Source organism: Vanellus vanellus (genome assembly GCF_965231255.1).
Source record: "Vanellus vanellus genome assembly, chromosome: 1".
NCBI classification, from domain to species: Eukaryota; Metazoa; Chordata; class Aves; order Charadriiformes; family Charadriidae; genus Vanellus; species Vanellus vanellus.
Window position 1 is genome coordinate 152468629 of NC_138905.1, and position 21889 is coordinate 152490517.

General features: G+C 48.0%; 1 protein-coding gene across 2 annotated transcripts; it reads left to right on the forward strand.

Annotated features, from left to right (window-relative positions):
* The first annotated feature begins 2360 nt into the window (after positions 1-2360).
* Positions 2361-21606, forward strand: ECRG4 (ECRG4 augurin precursor). Of its 2 annotated transcripts, XM_082498556.1 has the most exons (5): positions 2361-2423; positions 15826-15938; positions 16685-16732; positions 19053-19210; positions 21226-21606. In XM_082498556.1, the coding sequence occupies exons 2-5, from the start codon at positions 15851-15853 to the stop codon at positions 21385-21387; spliced, it is 456 nt and encodes a 151-aa protein (XP_082354682.1). In that variant the 5' UTR covers positions 2361-2423; positions 15826-15850; the 3' UTR covers positions 21388-21606. The 2 variants fall into 2 exon arrangements, with proteins under 2 accessions (XP_082354682.1, XP_082354681.1); XM_082498555.1 differs by lacking the exon at positions 2361-2423 and having other exon boundaries at positions 15076-15938.
* The last annotated feature ends 283 nt before the right edge of the window (positions 21607-21889 follow it).

Sequence of the window (21889 nt, forward strand, 5' to 3'; positions counted from 1 at the left end):
AGCAAAATGACTCACTTACTAGGGACAAGACCTTTGACCTTTGGGCAGGACAGAGGGCCAGGGATTTTAAAGCCTTTGCAGGACAAAATACTGGAGGGGCTGGCATCAAATGGCTTTTGAGCATGTGCCTCTGCAGAGGCTTCTTAATTTTCCAGGAAACGAGGCAGAAAAGTCACGAGAGCTTCTTAAGTAATACCTATGAGCAAGTGGCATCATGCCTTACTATGTGTTTGTACAGACATTATCACAAAGCGTTTGGCTGCTGCCACCCCACAATTAAATCAGGGATGAAATCCAGTCTTCCTGATGTCACCATCATTAGCTGCCATCATGGCTACACCACCACTTTGGGTGATAAAGCTTCCCAAGTCGCCTCTTTTGCTTGAGATAATGTTCTTCAGGTGGCTGGAACAATCTCACACCTTGCCGCTGTTCAAAGGAGAGCCTTGTCGCTCAAGTTCAGCTGCCCATTTCCATGTCCTTCCTGGTCCTATGCCATACGCTTGTTGGGTGCATCACTGCACCGGGCTTACAAAGTTATCTAGGAGAGTGGCCCACCTCCATTGTTCCTGTTAGTCTTCTGCTGGATTATTCTTCTGCCAGTTTAGTGAGCTAAACGGGCTGGGTGAAGAGACAGGCTGTTGGAGCCAGGGTGCCGTAAGCAGGGAGAGCAGATCCTGGAAGGGATGAAAGGAGAAGAGAGGATGTTCATGGTGGTGAGCCATCAGGGCGGCTCAGTCTTCTCTAACTTGGTCTTCAACACTGCCTGGTGCCTTCCCATCTGCTGTGCTGCGGCTCATTCAGTCAGTGACAGGGTGGATCAGGAGATCAGGTGAAGTGATGGGGAGGTTGTTTCTCTTTTTTTCCCTTGGGGTACTTGCAGCCAAAGCCACTTTCCCGATCTGGATCGCTGCATGGCTGTATGAAGAGCTGTGTGGGCAGACACATCAGTGCAGGAAGAGGCAGGGCAAGAATCGCTTAACCCATCTCTGCTGTTAAAAAAATGTCCACTCCATTGGAGCCTCAGGGACCAGACTAAATTTTAGTCTTCTAAGAGGGTAGAACTCTTCAAGTAAGAGCTGATGTTTCCTGTGGAGTCAATTAAGAACAAAAAGAAGCTTTTGGAGGCTTCCAGGTTCTGTTCCTTTAGGTTTAGATGCCTACAGTAGGCGGATTGGGTTTTGCACAGTAAACAGAAAGCCACAGTAGTGGTATTTTTGACGTGTGCACGATCATGTTACTTCCAAGTGGTGGCAGTAAATACAGCCTTGCTTCTCAGTATTCCTACATGAATGTGGATGTGTGGCTGGTTGTCCTTAGGTGAGCCCTGTGTGGAGTATCCGAGCCCTTATGGACTGAATGCAGCTGCTTCACCACTGTATGTCCAGATATGTGCCATGAACACAAACATTCACCCCCATGGGGCCAGACATCCTGAGGTATGATCCAATGGGTACATTCATTTCCACTGAATGCCTGGATATGTATCTTGTCTTAGCTGTTCTGGCACTAAAATATATCATATGTCTCCAAAATACAGCTGTAACTGCATCAAAAGTTTCTTTAAACTGATTGTGATTTCCTTGGGCTGTCTGCAGTGGTACTGGGATGTCCCACTGACAGCCAGACCTTTTCAGTACGCAGATGCCATGCTTGTTGTCTTTCCCTGACTAGTTACAGATTCAGAGAAACATCATTTTGATATTACTGATGTCCATTCTGTTTATTCCTCCTGTATTATCCATAACAAGAGGCAAAAAAAAAAAAAAAGACTGTGCCTGGAGTAAAACACAGTTTTGCTGCTGCAGCCTCGCCAGGTTTTGAGCAAGTCTGGCATTTACCAGGAGCATGGGATGGAGCCTTGGTTCCTGCAGTAAGGTGAGCCTGCTGGTCCTGCCTTCTCCCTCCGTCCCTCCTGCTGACCCTCGGTGTGCCATCCCTCTTTGCACCTCCTGGGTGCTGGGTCTCAGCCCTGCTGCACCGTCGGATACCGGCTCCCAACACCTGCAAGAAATTAAAGAGCACTGAAATACTGCTGGGTGCCGGTCGCTCATCGTGCAGCCGACACAAAAGCCCAAATTCCTTTCACATGAGAACATGGGTCCATCTGCTTGCAATCATCTTTCTCCAGGCAGCCGGCCTGATTAAGCAGAAATGTGATTCTCCACACTTGGTCTGGGAAGCGCTCGGCGGATGCGAGCAGCCGAGGGGTTGGGATTCGGGAGAGGCAGAATAAACGCGCCTTTCACGCCCGGCATCCCCAGCAGTCCCGTGGCTCCCGCGCTCGCAGCCTCGGTCGCTTCTTGCCCTGCCTGCAGGAGGCAAGACACGCTGAAATAAAGAGAAACTTGTTCTGTGGCAGGACAGGTCATTTCTTCTGGCCAGGCATTTGGGAAGGAGACAGGAAGCGTATTATTTTAAAGGTAAACCGATAAAATATTTGTTTGCTGGAGGAAGGGGAGGAATGTCAAAAAACCATGCCAGCGTTCTTTAGAAAAAAATATTGTGGCATCTTACCCCTGCCCTGACAACAACTGCAGGGTGTTGTAAAGAAATGTTTTAGCCTTCCGTGGTTTGTAGCCTCATGCAGGGTGTTTTCCTTGCTGGAAGGCTGCTCTTTGTCCGTCTGTGCACGCGCGTGTGTGTGTGCGCTCATGGGGGTGTGAGTGCACGCTCTGCAGCGGAGGAAACGGCTGAAAATGTAGAGAGTAAAGGACAGCAAGTGGACACAGAGGAATATTAGCAGAGTCTCTGGTAACGCGATTGTTTGTTTCTTAATATTTTCTTTATTGCAGCTGACCAACGAGGAAACAACTAAAAATCACTAATGAAGGTTGCGGTTTGTAGCACAGATGCATTATGGTGTACGTACTTTTGTCGGTTTGTCAGATTCCATTTCCAAACATGCCTTTCATGCTGCTACACAGCAGGACCAAAAAAAAGTAGTTTATAGTTGCAATTAAGGATGCTGTATTTGGGGAATAAAAAGAAAGTACTTTTAACAGCAGCAAGCTTGACGATTCAGTAGCTCAGCTTTGCTGTGATTCCTGACAGCAAGCTGTAGCCGCAGTATACTTTTAATCCTCAAATCTGTTCATCAGTTAATATGTTCGTAAAGGCTAGTTTGTCCCCCCACCCCCCCAAGACTTTTTTTTTTACCAGCTTATAGTCCAGATAGCCTGAGGACTTAAGCTAGGGCTGCAGAAGCTACTTTGCCGGCACAGGGATGCAGTTGTAGCCACAGTGCCCCCAGGGCACGCGTGTCCCAACCCAGCCGCAGCATCCCTCCCCGTTGGACTGATAAAAATGGTCAGAAGTGACAATTCGCCACATCCCTGACTAACGCAGCCCGGCAGGAAAATGCTGTGCTGGCAGACTGGTTGGGCAGGGAGACTCCAGCAAGGCAGCCTGCTCTGTGTTTGCTGTTTGGAGGCACGCGGTTAAATCAGGCACGGATTTCTTCTCAACTCTTTGAACTGAACTCCTAGCAAGACCTGCCAAGGTCTTTTTTTAGGCCAAGCTCTAATCTTGGCCTCAGACAAATGTCTAATAGCGAGGAGAGCTCTCCTGAATAAGTTTGACTCTGGGCATTTTTAGGAATCTAGCTGGTTTGGGGAAGTTGTTAATATAAGGGTAGAGTGGAAGAACATTGTCCCTTAAAAAGTGCAGGGACAGACACTGTTTTAAAAAATTGTGGCGTGCAGGGGTCTATTCACTTGTATGCAGGTTTTATCATCTACGCTCACATAGACACGCAGAACTTTCAGCTGACGGTAGAATGACCTATGCTAGTGCAGGAAAATTCAAAGGGAAACATCTGTCATTAAAAAACAATAGGAAAAAAACCCATTTATTTAGCACAGGCTGAAATACAGAAATGTTTGCATGCTGTGTTTGGCTTGACTTACTATAGGCAAGACTTAATGAGGTACAGAAGGGTTGTCTGAAAGAAACTGTGCAGGGTCTGATATTTTCTGGGACGTCTCTCCTGAATGTTCATTTCGATGTTGCAACACACTGACACTGTGTAATAAATCCATCTGGGTATTATTTAGAGGTCTCGTGCTCAATGTCTTTTTTTAATACGGCTTCATTCCCTGTGAATGCTAATGCGGATATATGGAGATGAGCAGCTCTCCGATGATAGACACAGATGGGATGCCTTTCAGGCTGTGTCAATGGCCTCTGAAAATACTGATCGCCAAGTGTGGTTACTGAGAAAAAGATGCTGAAGCCTTTGGAACCGAACAGTTAACAGGACATGGATCAAACCTGGATTTTCAGTTATAGGAGGGTTAAGCCCTTATGTCAGTCCATCCCTGTGGCAGTCAGCCAGTCTGATGGTTGGGTCGCAATGTGGTGATGGGAAAAGGCACATCTTTGTCACTCTGCTTTGTGAAGGCTGTGCTTGTAGAGAATGTTCTTCATGAATGTGCTTCATCCTCAGCAGGAGGCACAAGCACAAGTCTTTTGACTTCTGGGAGTCAATGTAATTTGTCAGAGCCTTACAGAACTGGGTTCCCCTCTTGCCCCTTGGTCTTTCTGATCAGTTACACTACCACCCTTTGCCTGCTCTGCTGTTTATCTGCAGCCCCTTTGCCCCTTGTAGCTCTGTTATCGGACGTCGTTCCTTTTTCAGGTATTGCCCTAAGCTGCTACCGTCTAGTTGATGGGAAAATGGTAATAGTCAGGTTGAAGGGAAGTCGGCTTCAGCTGACATTTTTGTATAAATTTGGAGCAATCAATTTCACTGGGGATTTGTAAACGTACAAACTCTGTGCTACCACCTGTCTTTTCCTTTCTTTCGCATCTGAGATAGATGTATTGGTTTTAAGGCTAGAAGACATCACTCTGTGGTGACCACCTGCATAATTCAGAACCTCTGACATCCCTGTTTACACTCATGTGTCAGGATCGAGAAGAGTACTTGTGACAGTGACTGTTTTTTAGCAATTAAAAAAAAAAATCCGCCCTTGATTAAGAAAGATCCATAGTCCAAGACAATCCTTCTTAAGTTGTTCCAGTGTCGTCTGAGAAAAATGTCATATACCTTCCACAGGCTTGTTAACACCCATCTGATATTTTTTCCCCTGGAGTTAGACTCTGAGCCCATTACACATGCAGTTAGGTTATAAGCACTCCAGAAGCGAGGTTGCTTTCCTATCTGCACATACAATGCCCATGCACAGAATTCAAATATTAGCAAACAAAATATACATGTTTCATAACTGTAATTGCTCTTGTCACAAACTCAGCCTCAGATCATTTGGGATAATTTATTCCTGAAGCTCCTCATATAGTCTGGGAAGGGAAAAGGCAGATACATTTTCCAATATACTGCTATGCAGAGAGTGTGCTTAGATCTTTGAATAATATTCCTGGTTTGTGTTGTTTATTTACATATGAGAGTTTAGTTTTCTGTCTGAGAGAGCCTATTTTAATTGAAAATATGTGATGTTTAAGTGGAAACCAGAGATGAATATGGGATAGAAACCTCTGATGAAATAAGAGAAGGTGGAATTTGTCCGTAATGAAACCAAAATGAAGGTATTCTGTCAGCCTTTGTTTCACTTTGTTTCTTTTTTAGCCTAGCCTGGAGTTGTCTGTGCGCTCGCAGGGAAATCAATCTGTGCCTCGGGCAGCAGGATCTCTTCCTGGCTAGGGGAGACTGATTGATTGTTTCACATATTGAGACCGTAGGTTTGATGAGAACCGCATAGGAATGGTGACAGCAGTGGAGATTTGAGGGTTTTGGCTTCTTTAGTAAACTATATACCTTACAACATATACTCCTTTTTCAGATAAAAAGAAAAAGCGCTTTCTCTGCTGTGTATCTCTCCTCTCTTTGCTGCGCGGTTCTCTCCTTCCTCTGCAAACGTTTAGTATGGCTTGTTTTAAACACAGAATAAATTAATAAGGCATGCAAAATTGCTACTATGGAAAAGCTTTTCCATAGGCATATTTAGTGGCTTCATAACAATTGAGAGATTTGGTTGTATTAGTATTGGGGTGGGTTTTTTTTTTTATTTTTTCTTTAGCGTAGCGCTATTTCTCATGAAATGGCCAACCCAAGCCCCGCAACAAAAATTTCATGTGAAATGATGAAAGTTAAAGGATTGACTTTGCTAAACCCAAGGACAGGTGTTGCATTTCAATCAACAAAACCAGGATTATTCTTGTCCAGGTGCCTAAAATTTGTTCAGCAGCAGGCCAGGTTAGGCCTCTGAAAAATGTGCTCCCTCGTCGGGTACTGCCTGCTTCAAAGTATGACTGATCTCTGCTCCCCCATGTTCTCTTCACTGAGAAAAGGCAGCGAGCCTCCTATCTTACTGTCTCTGATTAGTAAGTGATTATCTACAACAAAGTTATATTGCATGTCACATGCTGTCCCTTGCATCTGTATTAATCAGCATGAAAAATAAAATTTTAAATTACCATCTTTAAGACGATGTTCCTAACGCAGTTATTACTTGAGTGAAAATAAATAATCTTATGCTACTGCACAGCCTCTCCTGCTCTATCATATAGTCATTACTGTGCTCGTGCTGTTTCTGTGGTGTACAAGAAGTCCTCAAAGGTTTGCCCGCGTGTTTACTCTCTCCTGTATGGCTAAACACTAACCTGGACACGCATGGAAGAAAAAGAGCTCAGTGTCACCAGAGCACCACTGTGCAATTACCCTGCTCAGGTCCTCCCCAGCTCCAAATAATGTTCAGCTAATACGTATTAGACTTATAGCCACCGCCTCGTTACTAATAATTACCAGGTGAAAGCATCTTTCCATTGTGGCCATTAGGTGGTAACATTACCTAATAGAATGGCAGTCACCATGCTTTGCTTAGGAAGCTTGCACAGCTCTGCCATGCAGGGTGTGAAGACACGTTAAACAGGGAAATTGGTTTTAAAGCAAAAATCAACTGCAGTTTCATGGAAGAGGCCATTTTCATTAAAAAAAAAAAAAAACAAACAAAAAAAACCCAAAACACAACCAACAAAAAAAAAGGAGTTGGGCCCAAAGGTTTATAGTAGCAGATCTTGAGAAAGGAGGAGGCGAAATACTTTTGTTGTGGTTTTGGTAGCAGTAAGCGATTAAATTGCTCACCCCACCTCGAAGAATTGCAGCCTCAGAAACAGATTACTGTTTCTGGTTAAGCAGTATATCTGGTCTGGCCCAAAACTGAGTGATCTGGCCTAAAGGGAGGTTGTCTTGCCCACTAGGACATTTTTGATGGTGAGGAAACAACATGCTGGAGATGGTTGGCAGCATATTATGTGTCCAGTTCTGGGCTCCCCAGTTCAAGAAAGACAAGGAACTGCTGGAGAGAGTCCAGCAGAGGGCTACAAAGATGATGAAGGGGACTGGAGCATCTCTCTTATGAGGAAAGGCTGAGAGACCTGGGGCTGTTTAGCCTGGAGAAGAGAAGACTGAGAGGGGATCTCATCAATGCTTATAAATACCTAAAGGGTGGGTGTAAAGAAGATGGGACCAGACTCTTGTCAGTGGTGCCTGGCGACAGGACGAGGGGCAATGGGCACAAACTGGAACACGGGAAATTCCATCTGAAGATGAGGAAAAACTTCTTTACCTTGAGGGTGGCAGAGCCCTGGAACAGGCTGCTCAGAGAGGTTGTGGAGTCTCCATCTCTGGAGATATTCAAAACCTGCCTGGATGCGTTCCTGTCCAACCTGCTCTAGGAGAACCTGCTTTGGTAGGGGGGTTGGACTAGTTGATCTCTGAATGCCCCTTCCAACCCCTCACCATTCTGTGATTCTGCGACTGTATTAGCTCCTCTGTGCTTCAGCCATCCCCAGTGGCAGCAGCTCCAAGGTGTAAAAGCAATTATGCCAATGCCCAGAGGAGCTAGCAGGGACCTCAGAGGCCTGTCTACTTCAACAAGTGTGGGCAGGTTCTTCTCCTTGGATGAAGGAGAGCCAGCTTGAGTTGAGAAGTCACGCAGCCCTATTAGCACAGACAGAGCTAATGGACCCTGCTGTGAGCTGGATGAGGCCACCCACGCTGGGCTTTGGGACCAGAGCCCTGTGGCGTTCCCCTCCGCCACCCACTCAACACAAGCTGGGGACGAAACTCTTGCCTTTCCAGGGGAGCCACGTTTCTGTGCGACAGCATTTTGTGAGACCCGGGCATAGCAGGAGCAGACTGGGATTTAATCTTTCTGAGATAAACGGGATTCTGTGGGGTTCTTATGATTAAAAATACATGTGTGCATGAAGGCTTGCAGGACGGACGCCTAAATGATCGCAGCAGGCAAAAAAAAAAACAAAAAACCTCCCCTCAAATTTCCACACCCCGCAGCCGTTGTACTGCCAGGCTGGCACACACGTCCTTTGAAGTCACTGGCATCCAGAGCCCAGCCGGGTGCAGTGGGGCTTCGCACGGGAAGATTAAAGATGTCACAATCTCTTACTCAGCAGCAGCACGGAGAGACTACAGAAAGTGCCTTCTCCTGGAAACGAACCGAACGGTGAATCAGAAGGGTAATCCAACATCAGAGGAGCAGTGGCATGGGCTCAGGCAGGTCATCGGTGACACTGGAAAACACAGATATAAGGGAGAGCTGGTGAGAGCGGCCACAAAGCAGATCAAGAGAGGTGTAAGGTCACACGTGATAACATCAGGAAGACAAGTGAGGTTTCTGCTCCGATAACCTGAGTATCCTGCTCCGAGCTGGTACGCACCGCCTGTTATTGAGGCTCCCAAAGGCCCATGTTCGGCGCAAGGAACGAGCAATCGCCTGCCCTCCCCTGCTGATGACTTTGCCGTGTTTTGACTTTTCAGGCAGACATTTTGCGTGCCGGGGGCCTGCCTCAGGCAGGCTGGTGGTGCTGCTGAAAATTTCAGCTCCTGTGATTCCTACCTGCCTGAGAAGGCATGCCGGAGAAAGCAGGTCGGTTGGTTTATGCTAAAAAGGCCCGACAGGCTTCAGGCCATGTTTCAGCTCCTGTGCTTTGAAACGGAGGCTTCAAACAGAGCAGGAGTGGCAGCAGCTGTCTGGGATGTGCTCCTTTTCCTTCCCCGTGAAAATGCGCCTACTTTGCCCTATTTCAAATGGGAAAAAAAAAAAAAAAAAAAAGGGATTTAAAGCACTTGCTCAGCAGGTGTGTGCTGTGCCCCTGCAGGTCCCTGAGGCTTACATCCATGCTGGTGGGGCTGCAGTGGAGATGCGCAGGGCTTGCCCTGCCTCCCCGGGCTGCTGGAGTGGAGGGGACCGAGGCACAGGGAAGGAAACCTTGGGTAGAGCTAACCTGTCACTCTCTCAAACCCTTTGCTCCTCAGCAAGCAAACTTGTTCTGCTAGTAAATGTCCCTATGCAGGCAGAAATCCACCCTGGAGCACGCCCAAATTTAACAGGCAGGCGAGTCATCGCCAAGAGGTCATGAAGACACCGATTTGGCCTGCAGGGACCAGTTTTAGGCATTGCTAAAGCCTTAGACACAACACAGGAGGAGGAAGCGATCCAACTGGGGCACTCAGGTGGGATGTGATCAGCATGGACTCAGATTGCTCCTCTCTCCGCAGCGACCTGCTCCTGGCCCAGTGCTTACTCAGTATTGCATGAGTCTGACCCCCCAGCTATTCCTTGGGGTGGGTTAGACATACTACCATCCTCCAGCAAAATGGAGAAGTACTGTTTCACCAGTTTCACACTGGTCATGCTCTCCCACCACCTTCTCACTAAGCCCCGGGTCTTGCAAACCACCTACCTGAGCCATCACAGCTCACTGGTCCTGAAGATAACTAGCCCAGCAAAAGTAAAGTGGGTCTGCTGTTTTAGCAAACTGAATTGGCTCCAAAAAGTCCTAGATGCAGTGCTGGTAAGAGAGGGGAAGATAAGGCAGGAGGGGGTAGAGAGACTTCCCCATCTTGGTGGTAGCAAGCCACCACATTGACTTAAAGGTAAGGCAGCTGCCTCAGGGAGCACAACCTGGTTTCCAGCCATCCTCCAGTTTGAGCTGGATTTGTCATCAGGTACTGAACTCTGCATTGGGAAGACCAGCTCCTCTGGTGATACTCTTTACAAAGGAAGACACGCAGTGCACTGTTCTGCAAAGGGGTTTCGGGCTGCAGGAGGCAACGGAAGGCATATTCCTTCAGCCTTGATGAAGGTGCCCAAGTGTCTAAAGATGGCTGGGCTTGCAAAAAACTCCTCTTCTCGCAGCTTCCCCCAGCCTTGCAGTTGCTAACATGCTGGTGCTGTGTCCCCAAACCAGCTTTCTGGTGAAGCGGAAGGGAGGAAATAATGCTCTTGTGATGAGGATTTGGTTGGGGGCCTGGGAACATGGGGGAACGGTGGCAGTGGGGACAGGGCAGCTGGCGGTGGTATGGGACACTCTTCAGGGAAGGGCCTGATCACCATGAATAGTGCATGGTCACTGATGACACAATGTAGCACAAGGTCAGATAGCTTTTTTTATTATATGTATAACAGCCACCCCATGAGTAAGCCCAGAGTTTTGGGGAAAAAACAGAAATGTGTACAAACCATTACAACAGCAGTAATGTGTGGGAAGAGGGATGCTAAAACCAAATTGCTAAATTTAAGATTTTTAAGACTTTACGTTTACTACTTTGAGCAGTTGCAGCCTGTTTGTTGGGTAGGGTTTTTTTTTTGTTGGCTTTTGGTGTTTTTTTTAAAGAGTGTGCGTGCATTCTGGATGTGAATAATAAAGTAAGGGAATGAAAACAGGTCAAAAATAGCTCAGAAATAAGAGTTCAGGAAAAAAGTTTTGAAGCATAAAAAGAAGAGTCCCGAGAGACAGCAGTAAAAGAAAGAACGATTCGAGTGAAATCAGGCTGTGGTAAAAAGGCATGTTGTAATGTACTACAGTCCCTCTCCATCCCCCTTCCTGCCAGATCTGACTCAGACTTGCCAGATTCTTTCAGTTTTACCCTAAAAAAATATACTGGAGGCAGTGGAAGAGAAAAAGGAGAAGGATTTCTTAGAGAGAGAATTTTTTGTATCCCCCTGCAGAAAGGAAGCAGCCTTGATGAGATAACATTGCTGAAATAATGCTTCTCACTGTGCTTATCAGAAAAGCAATAAGGGTAATTCTGTAGTGAGGGCAGCAAAGTACTGTCATTTGGTGAAGGGAGGAGGACGGACAGACCAACAGTCACCATTTCTTATCTGACAGCATCAGCCAGAAGCTGCAAAAACTATCAGCAGTAGCCAAGCACGGGGAGGGGGGGAAGACAGACTGTATTTTAAGCTATTTTGTATGGAAAATATAAGCTCTAATAATTACTAATAACATGGACCGAAGTAATAGTGCGACCAGTTGAGACCCAATGGATGAAATGTGTCACAAAGCATGCATCGAGACCAACGAGACTCACAGCCAGCGACAAATAAACTTTCCCTAAAGCAAAGGTGTTTGTCCTGGGACTTGGGGCTGGTCCTGTCACTCATCGGGAGGACTCTGGAGCGATGGAAGAAATAGTGTGAAACTCAAAATGTTTTGGAAAGAGCTGACTGATGACTTAAATGTTCTTCCTTCTGTTTGGAAGGAAAACACAACTCCTGTGGTTTTCTTGGAACAGGCTGCAGAAAACAATCATCTGGAGTGCCAAGTGCCTCTGTCCTAAGGCTAGCGACCAGAGCAATATGGCTGGGAGATTTTTTAAAAACCTCATAAACAGAAAATAATCATTTTCTGGGTATTGGGAACGCTGTTCAATGTTGCCATGTTCTTGATCAAATGGGTCATTTCGGTGGATCATTAAAATCTTCATGGTGCTTCTTTGCAAAAGATGAAGTGTCATCTCCTGCAATCCCTGGCCAATTTCCAACTTACCTATTTGCCTACGAAGTTAGTAAGCTGATTGCAGGTCTCAATATTTTATCATAAGTCTTGTTATATTTGGTGGAGTTTTTCCTTGAAAATCCAGTTTTGGGAGTCCTGTGACTATATAAGCATGTAATCTACACCATATTTAAAAACATTATTGTGCTGAAATGCTTGAAAACGTAAAGCGTAATAAAGGAAGAAGGAAAGAAACCAAGATCAATCTTTTTAACACAATTTTGTTGTGCTATGGAATGTCTGAATATCCTTGAACGGTCATTACTGATGCGATCTCTTACATTTTAATGAATACAACACAGTTCTCTAGACAGCTGCTGTGATGAGATGCAAAAGCAGAGGTGTCTCTCTGCTATTCAGGAATCTCACTGTACTTAATTTTAGGCAAAACGTGCAATAATAATAAAGGAATTTAGACACTTAAAAATTCAGCGATGCTTCGGGGCCAAGAATTTCCCCCGGTTTACTTCAGATCAGTTAAGCAGCCACACATGCCCACACCACTTTAGGTCGTTTTAGAAGCCACTGGACTTAAAACCACTACATGTAAACTCGAGGATCACACAGGGGAAACAGAGTCTCCCGAGCAGTTGCCAAACATGCAGCGAATTGCAGAGCTGTTTATAAAATCAACTAGAATCCTACCTGCTTACCCCAAAAAACCGCATACAAAGTCCTGCAGGCTCCAAAGACAACGCTGGCCGGCAGTAGGCTCAGTGATGGGGATTTCTCCGGCTCCAGCGAGCTCCTTGCCTGGCTCCTGCCCGTTGTTTCTCAAGGTCAGGCTCAGAGTGGCTTTCTGTTGGATTGCTCCCAAATTTCTGCCTCAACAAACAGGCTTGCAAGACCATAGCCCAGCCCCATGCTGGCGAAGTGGCGAAACCTGCCAGCTCCATCCTGCCATCCTGCCGCAGGCGTCCCTCCAATTAGTGATCCCCATTACGCTAAGGGGCTTGACAGAGGTTTACATGGTGCGTGAAAGGGGCCCTGCTCACCGCTCCTCATCCCGGAGCTGTCTGGGGAACAGTCCTGCTGACGACATTAATTAGCGTCTTTCAACGAAGTTTTGACATCAAGAGTCTACCGTTTTCACCAGTGGTGATGAAGGACATTTAAGCGAATGACGTCATTAGCCCAGACTTGCTTACCTAGAGCCCTTGGGGATGTGCGCAGCCGTGCCGGCAGAGAGCTCCCAGCACTGACGTGCCAGTGGAGGCAAACCAAGCCCTAAGACAAGCCTTAAACTCCTCCGTGCTGAAGAAAGGGATGTTTTAAAGAGGGCAACGTCACCGCTGATGGAGAGAACCCAGGAAAACATGGCAGTATCAGTTGCACACACAGCGGCTGTGTTTTTACATGGCAAATAGCAGAAAGTACCACAGGCATGTCAATAAACATAGATACTCATTCAAAGGTAAATACCTCTAATAATGTTGCAGTAGTCGCAAGCTTTGCAGAAAAAAAACCACGTCATATACTACAACACCAGGGCAACACTGCCTTAGTCCTTAAAACAACCTGGAACAGAAATAAAGATTGCTGCTGGGAAGATACCAGTCACCTTTCCCCACTGCCTTTGAAAAGAAGTGGTGTTATCTTTTTATACAACTTTTTTACTTTATGTCAAAAACTTTGGTCCCTTGAACTGAGAAAGTGACCTCTTCTGGGAAGATACTGCTCTCCGTTTAACCCTGAGCATTATGTCCTTCTGTCAATCACTTCTTCCACCACTAGAGCAATTATTTTCTACAATAACCTTGCACTTGAGTCAATCCATTCTCTGGGTTTCACACATAGCATTTTATCTCGGCAGTTTCTTGAGTCATCATGATGTATTTGGTACCCAGAGGAGGTTTTGTGCTTTGTATTCCCTTGGCCCAGAAGCACCAAGTACCTGAAGTTCTGCAGAGCCCCAGCTCCCACGCAAGGCTTGTTACAAACCCACCAGCTTGAACAAAACACCCTTTGCCATTACTGATATAGCAGTGGACTGTAAATATTCACGAGTTATTGCCCTGGTTTTCTACATCATGGCTGTCTCATGTAGCCTTACAGATGTACTCCTCACATCTGTCCCTGCTAGCTGTATTCTGCAACTAGCTATCCAAAAACCTCAGGTGGTTTTAGTCAAAAGGCTGTCGATGTTACGCTCATGAAAGGGCACGTTGATTCTGAAGAATGGGCATTTGCTCCAACACATGGCGTTTAAGCCGGCTGACACTTGAAACATGGAGCTACAGGCAAAAAAAAACCACTCCAAAGCAGTGACAGAAAGGACAGACTAATTTTGGTTGCCAGTTTCATGGGAGATGACGTGGGATACTGGCCTCCTATGGGAGTGCTTCCACTACAGGGGTCCGGAAGGTGCTGCTCCAACTGGGACGAGCGAAGAGGCCTGAGCGTTCGCTTGAGGGTGGTGGGGGATGGAGGGAGGTGGAGGAAAGGCCTTGGGCACAGCTCCAAGTACTTTTTTCACAAGGGGAGAGGTGCATGGGGGAATCAGGGGGGTGACCTGAAGTGACAGTTCAGGCTGGGGGTGGGGAACCGCTGAGGGACCAGCCCGTGCTGGTGCTGCTTCTGCATTTTACGGCAAGTGGTAAAGCCAGCCATAGGGTCTTGTCTCACCCCCACAATTAGCTGTGCCTGAAATAGCGCTCCACATCACCTCGCAGCGAGTTGCCACACCACTGCATGGCTCCCTCACCATACACATGCGTGTATGTATAAATATACCTATGCATTCAATATACATATTTATATACAATTAAAATATATACAGTGTATGCAGTGTGTGTGCATATGTATATACATTCATCTTTCAGCTGTAACCAATCTGGAAACAATCCCTGGATCAGGGAGCCGAGGTCCCGGCGCTTGCCAGGTTTCTCACAAATAGGTTAGAGAGCGATCCCAGCTCACCCTCGCCTCCCCCGAAATCCCTCCCGCGCTCCTTGCTGCACCCTGGCACAGCTTCGGCAGGAGGTGAGAGGCCCATAGCCGCCTCCTGAGTGTCGTGGGTGGCTGCTGCGAGGGAAGAGAGAGGTTTGTGCCCGAGGATGGGCAAGGATGTCACTGGGCTTCGTCTGGGGTGTTTCTGGCATTTGCAGGGGAAGGAGCTGAGAGAAGCTGAATTCACTGAGGGCAGCTTAAACCCGAATTAGGAAAAGGCACTGTAAGTTTAGGCACCGTTACAGTTGTGATCCTGCTGAGCAAGGACTTTCAGTTTGTGAGTTTGGCTTTTGGTCCCTGAGTTCTTACTATAAGTTAAACCTGTCTAAATGTAGGAAAAGAAATCCGAATTATTTTTTAAAGCTGATCAGTTAAAATGCATTGCAGTTTTCTGTGGGCTTGTGGGGGTGGGAGGAATGGAGAGAGAAAAAAAACCCTCGACTAAGTCACCTTTGGTTGATTCTGATTCATTTTTCCACCAAGACAAACTCTCAATTTCCATCCGCCGTTACAGGCAACTGACAAACTGGCGTTATACGTAGTGAAATGTTAAATGACATGCTGCAGCTATTTTATTTTTTGTTTGCCCTGTAAGAAAAGCCTGCCTGAGTTGCTGAAAAGTCTTTGCCTGTTGCATTGGATGATGTGTAACCACAAAAAAACCCCAAAAAAAAACAAAAAAAAAAAACCCAAAAAAACAAAAACAACAAAACCACACCAAAAGCGCTGCTGGGAACTGCCAAACTGTGCCGTGCCAAACACAAAGGTGGACGCCTTAGTCCTACCAAAACGCTTCTTCCCCCCATGCTTGAGCGCAAAGGGCACAAGCCCACGGAAGCCCGCGGAGCCCGCCGAGGCCGGGGCGGCGGAGGGGGGATGTGCTGCCGGCTTCCCCCAGACCCGCGGGGCACCGCGCCTCCCCGCCCCTCACCGCGGCATCGGGCCGGGCCGGGGCGCGGCGTGGGGCGGGCGTTCTCCCCCCCTCCCTCCCTTCCCTCCGCTCCGGCTCCGGCTCCGGCTCCATCTCCGTCCTCTCCGTCTCCTCCCGCCCAGGTGGGTCTCCGCGCCGCCCGCCACCATGCCGCCGCCGTGCCCCCGCGGGGACCTGCCCGGGGCCGCCTTCCTCCTCCTCCTCCTCCTCCTCCCGCTGCTCTGCGCGGCCCCCGGTGAGTGAGCGCCCGCGCCGGGGACCGGGACCGCGTACGGGGTGGGGAAAACCTAACCCGGCACGTCCCGTTGAGTGGGAAAAAGCCTTCCCCTGGCACCACGCGTGGCCGCGGGCAAAAGCCTTCCCTTGGCGTGGCCGCACGTTTTTGGTCACTCACGCAAGCTGAGCATCCTTTTTTAAAGGGCTTGTTTCCGAGGGAATAAAGCATTTCGGAGCAGCCGAGGGCTTGCAGGTCTCCCGTTGTGTTGCCCGGCCGTGGGCTGAAGCCCTGGATCCCCGCTGGGAAGGGGCTTCGGCAGGACGACAGCCTCGATGCGCTTCGGGACAGGGTGGGAGGAAAAGTTTTGAAGGAGTCCGGTTGGGAACGTGCCCCTCGCTCAGGGTTTTCCAGGGTTATCGTGCTGCCCTGGACGCTGTGTCACAGTGCTGGCACCGGCTGCAGTCTTCTGCCGCAAAAAAAAATTTATAATTTAATTGGCAAAGGCCGACAGTTTTGGGGTTCCCTTGCCAGGGACAGCTGGGGAGAGGATGCTGGCGTGTCAAAAGCTTCCCTGCAGCGTATGTTGCACTCGAGCGTGGAAACGGGAGCAAGGGGAGGCAGTGGTCAAAACTTTGCTGCAGAGTTTTGCCTGGTGGTCTGGAGCTATGACAAAAACGCTTCCAGTATTTTTCAAGATACGATCTTTTTTTGTTGTTCTTGTTTCCTTCTTAGTAAACGTATGCATTTTATTTTTACTTGTCTAGATATCTCAAGGGGAAATAAGCTTAAACTGATGCTTCAGAAACGAGAAGGTAAGTAGAAAGGCAGCGAACTGCTTTCCCTTATTTTTCCTTTGAGTCAGTAGCCATCAGTCAAAACTGCCAACGTGTTGTCACTGTATCTCCAGCCCAAAGAGGACAGCCAGAGGAGCACCTGGTTCAAAGCTGGTAGCGCACAGCTGCTCTCGCTCCGTACCATACCAAAACCTCCTGCGCATACGGAGCCTGTGCCTGTGTGTCCGTTTGGGACTTGGTACAGGTGAGGCCAGAGGCTCTGCTTATCACAGCCCCCTGGGAAAACCAGGGATCCCAGCCTCAGGCAGGACGCCTGCGTTTTGCTCCGAGCAGCGTGTAGCCCCCGCCTTTTCCAGTGTATGCATGGCAGACGTGGCGTTTATCTGATTTATTCTGGGAAGTCACAAGCTTTTCCAAGGAATTTTAACGCACGGGAAATACCACTGGCTCAGGTGCAGAGGAGAAAATGTGCAAACCGGGCTTGCCCGCGATGCCTTGACTTGTTCCCTTTGTCCTCTTGCCCCCCCACGTGCTTCCTTCTTGGAAGACTGCTCTCTCTATGGGAGGGATGATGGCTGAGGGCCCAGCAGGCAGATGGACCGAACGGCTCGCTGGTTGAGGGAAGGGGATGGAAACGGAGCTGGCCGGGGACAAGCAGCGCTGCAGCAGATGAGGGCCAGGCTGAAACACCCTAGAAATTTGGGTTGCCTCCTCTCAGCCTGCTCCGTGGCTGAGGCAAAGCATTTTACAGCCCCCCACAGAGAAGTTTCCCTCTTTCTGCAAGCCCGACTGACTTCTCACTAGGTTTTTCCTGCCATCGCCCACCTCCTCTTGCCTGCCCTAAAATGTGTGCCCCATCCATGGCTGTTTGCCTCGCGTGCAGGTTCCTTCCTCCCCCTTCTGCAGTGCCGGCAGGCGGATAGGACTGACCAGTTGCAACAGCCACCGTCCCAGCAGCGGTTGGCTGGTTTGTGCAGGTCCCCTGATGAGAGGGACCACCCAAGGGGAGGCTTCTTGAGCATGCAGACAACCCGGGGTGGCCCAGGAAGAACAGCAAAGCCTTGAACTGATGATGCAGGGAATAGGCAGCCCCATAGTTCCAGCCTCACTCCCCTTTTCCCGTTGTGCGCTAAAGCGAGCAGGCAAAGTACACAGCACTGGTTCCCTCGCTGGCAGCGTCCCTCGTGTGAGGCACACGCACGTGACACTGGTTCAGCTGTCCCACTTCCCAGTAAGAACACCCAGCTCGGGCGCACGGCGAGTTCTCATTTTCCAGCTCATCACCGCAGGGCAGCCCGCTGTTTCCCACCCTTCCTGCGACAACTTGGCTGTTGTTTTTACCTCCCGAATCTCCTTCCCGCTGCAGTCCTTCGCGTCCTGCTGCGAGTCTGCCCAGCTCCTGCTTCAATGGTTTTTCGCATCTCCACCCGACTTCCCCTTCTGCCCCTGCCTCTTCCCTCACATCCTCCGAAAATCCCCATCCACGCCCGTGCCCCTGGTCTCTCCCTCCTTGCCCTGAACCCTCTGAAGCCAAGACGTTCCTCCTACTCCTACACATGCTTCTGGTCTAGCCCAAACATCATGCCACGTTTTATCGTTTCCGTGGGCGGCCGGGGGCTAGCCAGTCCTCACACCCATACCTCTTGGGGTTATGGCAATTCCTCGAGCAACCGCAGCGAACTGCCTGTCTCATAGGCACGGGGCAAGGCAGATGGCACGGCTGGGTCTGGCAGGTTGAGGGCATTCCCATCCATCCACCAAGCAGCGCGCTATGAAAGCCCGATGGGCTTTTATTTTCAGGCATACGGGGCATTTAGTAGCACCCATTATTTAAAAGCTACATTTTTACACAACAGATTAAAAATAAATAAATATATATATATATATATCTTTTTACGTGTGCCTCCCTTCCCCCTAATAAGTTAGCAGTGTTTCTCCATCTTCTTCAGGCTTCACTTCACCTCTCATCTTCTTTCCCATTACTGTACCAGCAGCCCGCAGAGGCCGGTCTCCATCTCTCTCCTCAAAAGCGCAACACAGTGTATTCCCTTTCCGCTTGGGTTTATTTATTTAAATCCCTTACTTAGCTTATGTCTTTGAGCTCAGAACAGCTTTTATCAGAGCCAAGAGAATGAGGGTAGCTGAGAAATCCTATTACCTCGGCGATTCCCGGGTTTATGACTGTTACTGCTGCGACACGCACCGCGCCGCCCAGCGCAGAGGTGATGGCACGCTGCGAGAAGCATTTTCTTACTTGCTGCAAGCCGTACGCTTCAGGCTGACTAAAACTTTCCTGGCGTGCCTTTTGGCGGGCTGTGCGTGTGTGAATTAATTTCAGCTCCCGTTGCCACGAAGCCCGAGGTGTCAGTGAAAGAAACGGCGGCCAAGGAGTTCCTGAGCAGCCTGAGACGCCAGAGGCGCCAGCTGTGGGACCGCAGCCAGCCTGACGTGCAGCAGTGGTACCAGCAGTTCCTGTACCTGGGATTCGACGAGGCGGTGAGTGTGGGGATCCCGAGGGTGGGTAGAGCTTCCCAGTGAGCGGCTGCGAGCGCGGATGCACAGCCACGGGGGGGAGAGAGGGGGGGGGGCACCCGAGGAGATGCTGCCCTGTTATTGCGCACAAAAACTGCGACTCCTTTTTTTTAAAGCAGCAAACGTCACGCAGAAATTTAAGCTCCATATCCGTTAGAGATTTTGGCGTTATTTTGTTAATAGGGAAAAATGACATTAAGATCTCGTGTGGGGTTCTTGCCTGCTACTGAACTTCAGCTTAACAAATTGCACCCAGGCAAAGCTTGCTCTGAGAAATAGGCGGCCAGACCCACAGCAATCACTCGTATTTCAGGAAATGAATTTGGCAGCCTCAGCCTAATCAATTCGCTTCTTAACGCGCTGAGAAATCCACCGCGAGCGGGTCGTGACGGGCATCCCTCAGTGAAACGGCACCGACGTTACGAAGCTCATGCAGGCACGTGCCTCCCTGGTGCGGGCAGCTCCTGACCGTCGCGAGCACCGGCGGCTGTGCCTCCACTCTAAACGTGAAAGGAAAAACCAGCTGATAATGTGCAGCCAACCTCCCTTCAAATGAGAAGGACAGATTTTTTTAAAAGCAGCTAATTTGTAAAAAAAAAACTGGAGTGGAATCAAGAGTTCCCGGCTCTGCACAGAGCTCTATAGCTATAGATTCTGAAAGAGGGTGAAAAGTGTGCAGTTAGTTGCAGTCCCACATGTAGAATAATTTCTACCTTAATAAGAGGTAAAAATAGTTATAGACGTTGGATTCTTGGCTTCTGTCAGCTGCATGAATACCCTTAATGAGACTGCACTGGCACAGGCAAGCTGGAGTACATTTTGGACCTTCATGCTACGTGGATTGCTTAGAAGATGAATGCACTCGTTTTCAAAGCTGGAACAATTAGAAAAATAATCCTTTGCTTGAACTGAAATAATGAAGGATAGACTTGTTTTTTTTTTCCCCTCCTGGACATTATACAGATAAAAGTGACTATTTAACAGCCTGGCTATATCCCCCCTATCTCAATACGAACAGGAAAAATAGGAAAAATGGTTTTATGCATGAAAAAACTGGAGACTGGGGACAAATACCAAGAAGTAAGTAATAAGGACAAACCATGCAGATGAGATGAATTCTCCTCTGAGTTCCTGTGTGCGTTTCAACATCTAAAATGAGGCCTGTTGTGGGATACAATGAATCCACTAAGTAGGTTTTCTTGAGCATTAAGACACAGTTTTAACAATGAAATAACTGTTTGTTCCAGCAAAGGACTTGAGCCATACTTACCCATTGTGTAATTTGCAAAACTTTTTTTTTTTTTTTTTTTTTTCCCCTCCAAATCGCAGCCAAAAATATTTCCAAAGAGTCATTCAGATGGAAAAGCTTTGGCTTGGCAAGTATTTGATATCCTCGCACGCTGTTTTTCCCCTGCTGCTGTGAGCAGAATTGAACTGCTTATTGCATTTCCATAGCTAGAAGGCTGCACTGTACCTTCGTTTTTACCCATGCGAAACGGGGAGTGAAAGATCGCCGGCATAAAACGAAAGCCTGTTGTACCCACTCTGCAGTCAGGGACATGGCGACTAAAGGCACAGGGGAACGGAGAACCAAACCTTTAGATTTTTAAGTACAAAACATTGATATGTTTTTAGAGTCCGCCACTGAAAAGGTAATGTAAATATTAAAGGTGCGCGGTGCACGCTGCAGTTGAAGGCAGTCTCAGTTTAAGCACTGTACAATGGGCAGAGAGGGGAGTAGGTCCCAGGTGGGGCTGGGCAGGACCATTCCTGCTCTCGGGACCCACATAATCCCATAGAGAAGGTAGGCGCAAGCCGCAAACCCCCTTAGATCTAAAGATTTCGTTTTACCAGACGTGCAAAGGATCTGAATTTCTGAGACAAAAGAAACCTCTTGCACCACTTCTGTTTCACTCTCTTTGTGGTAAAGTTTCAGGCTTGGAAAGCAACTATTTATTGATTTTTTTTTTTTTTTGCAGAAATTTGAAGATGACATGTCCTACTGGACAAACTTAGGGCGCGCTCGGAATGAATACTATGGTGGATACTACCAACACCACTACGATGAAGATTCACCAATTGGCCCACGCAATCCACACACCTTCCGGCACGGAGCAGGTGTCAATTACGATGATTACTAATGCCGTTTATCCTACTATAGGTGATGCCTATAGGGCTGCACCGGGCAAGGCCGAGTCCTCCCGCAGTCAGAACGACCCTGCTTTCCTCCTATCCATGTAAAACAGCAAGAGTAAAGGAACTGCCAGACTTCAAAGAAAGCAGCACGACTATTTTTTACTTACCGTTTCTTAGTAGCACGTTATATATAAAGTGTTATAGAAATAAAGCTTTTTTGATAAAATAAACAGGTCGCCATTATTTAGTAGAGTTTGCAACAGCAAGTTTCATTCCGGTTGTATTCTTGCAGATTCCTTTTTCGAAAGGGCTTTTTCATTTGCTTTCCTACAATCGATTGCAAAATTAGACTATACCATCTAGTCTGGCACGTAGACCACATAATATAAGCCAACCCATTTCAGATGGGCCTGCTCATTCAGATTTGTATCAACAAATAAATCCAGTTGTTCTTGGGGGGGAAAGAAAAGACCCGTTCCTCTCAAGCGAGGTGCTGCCTTGTCACCT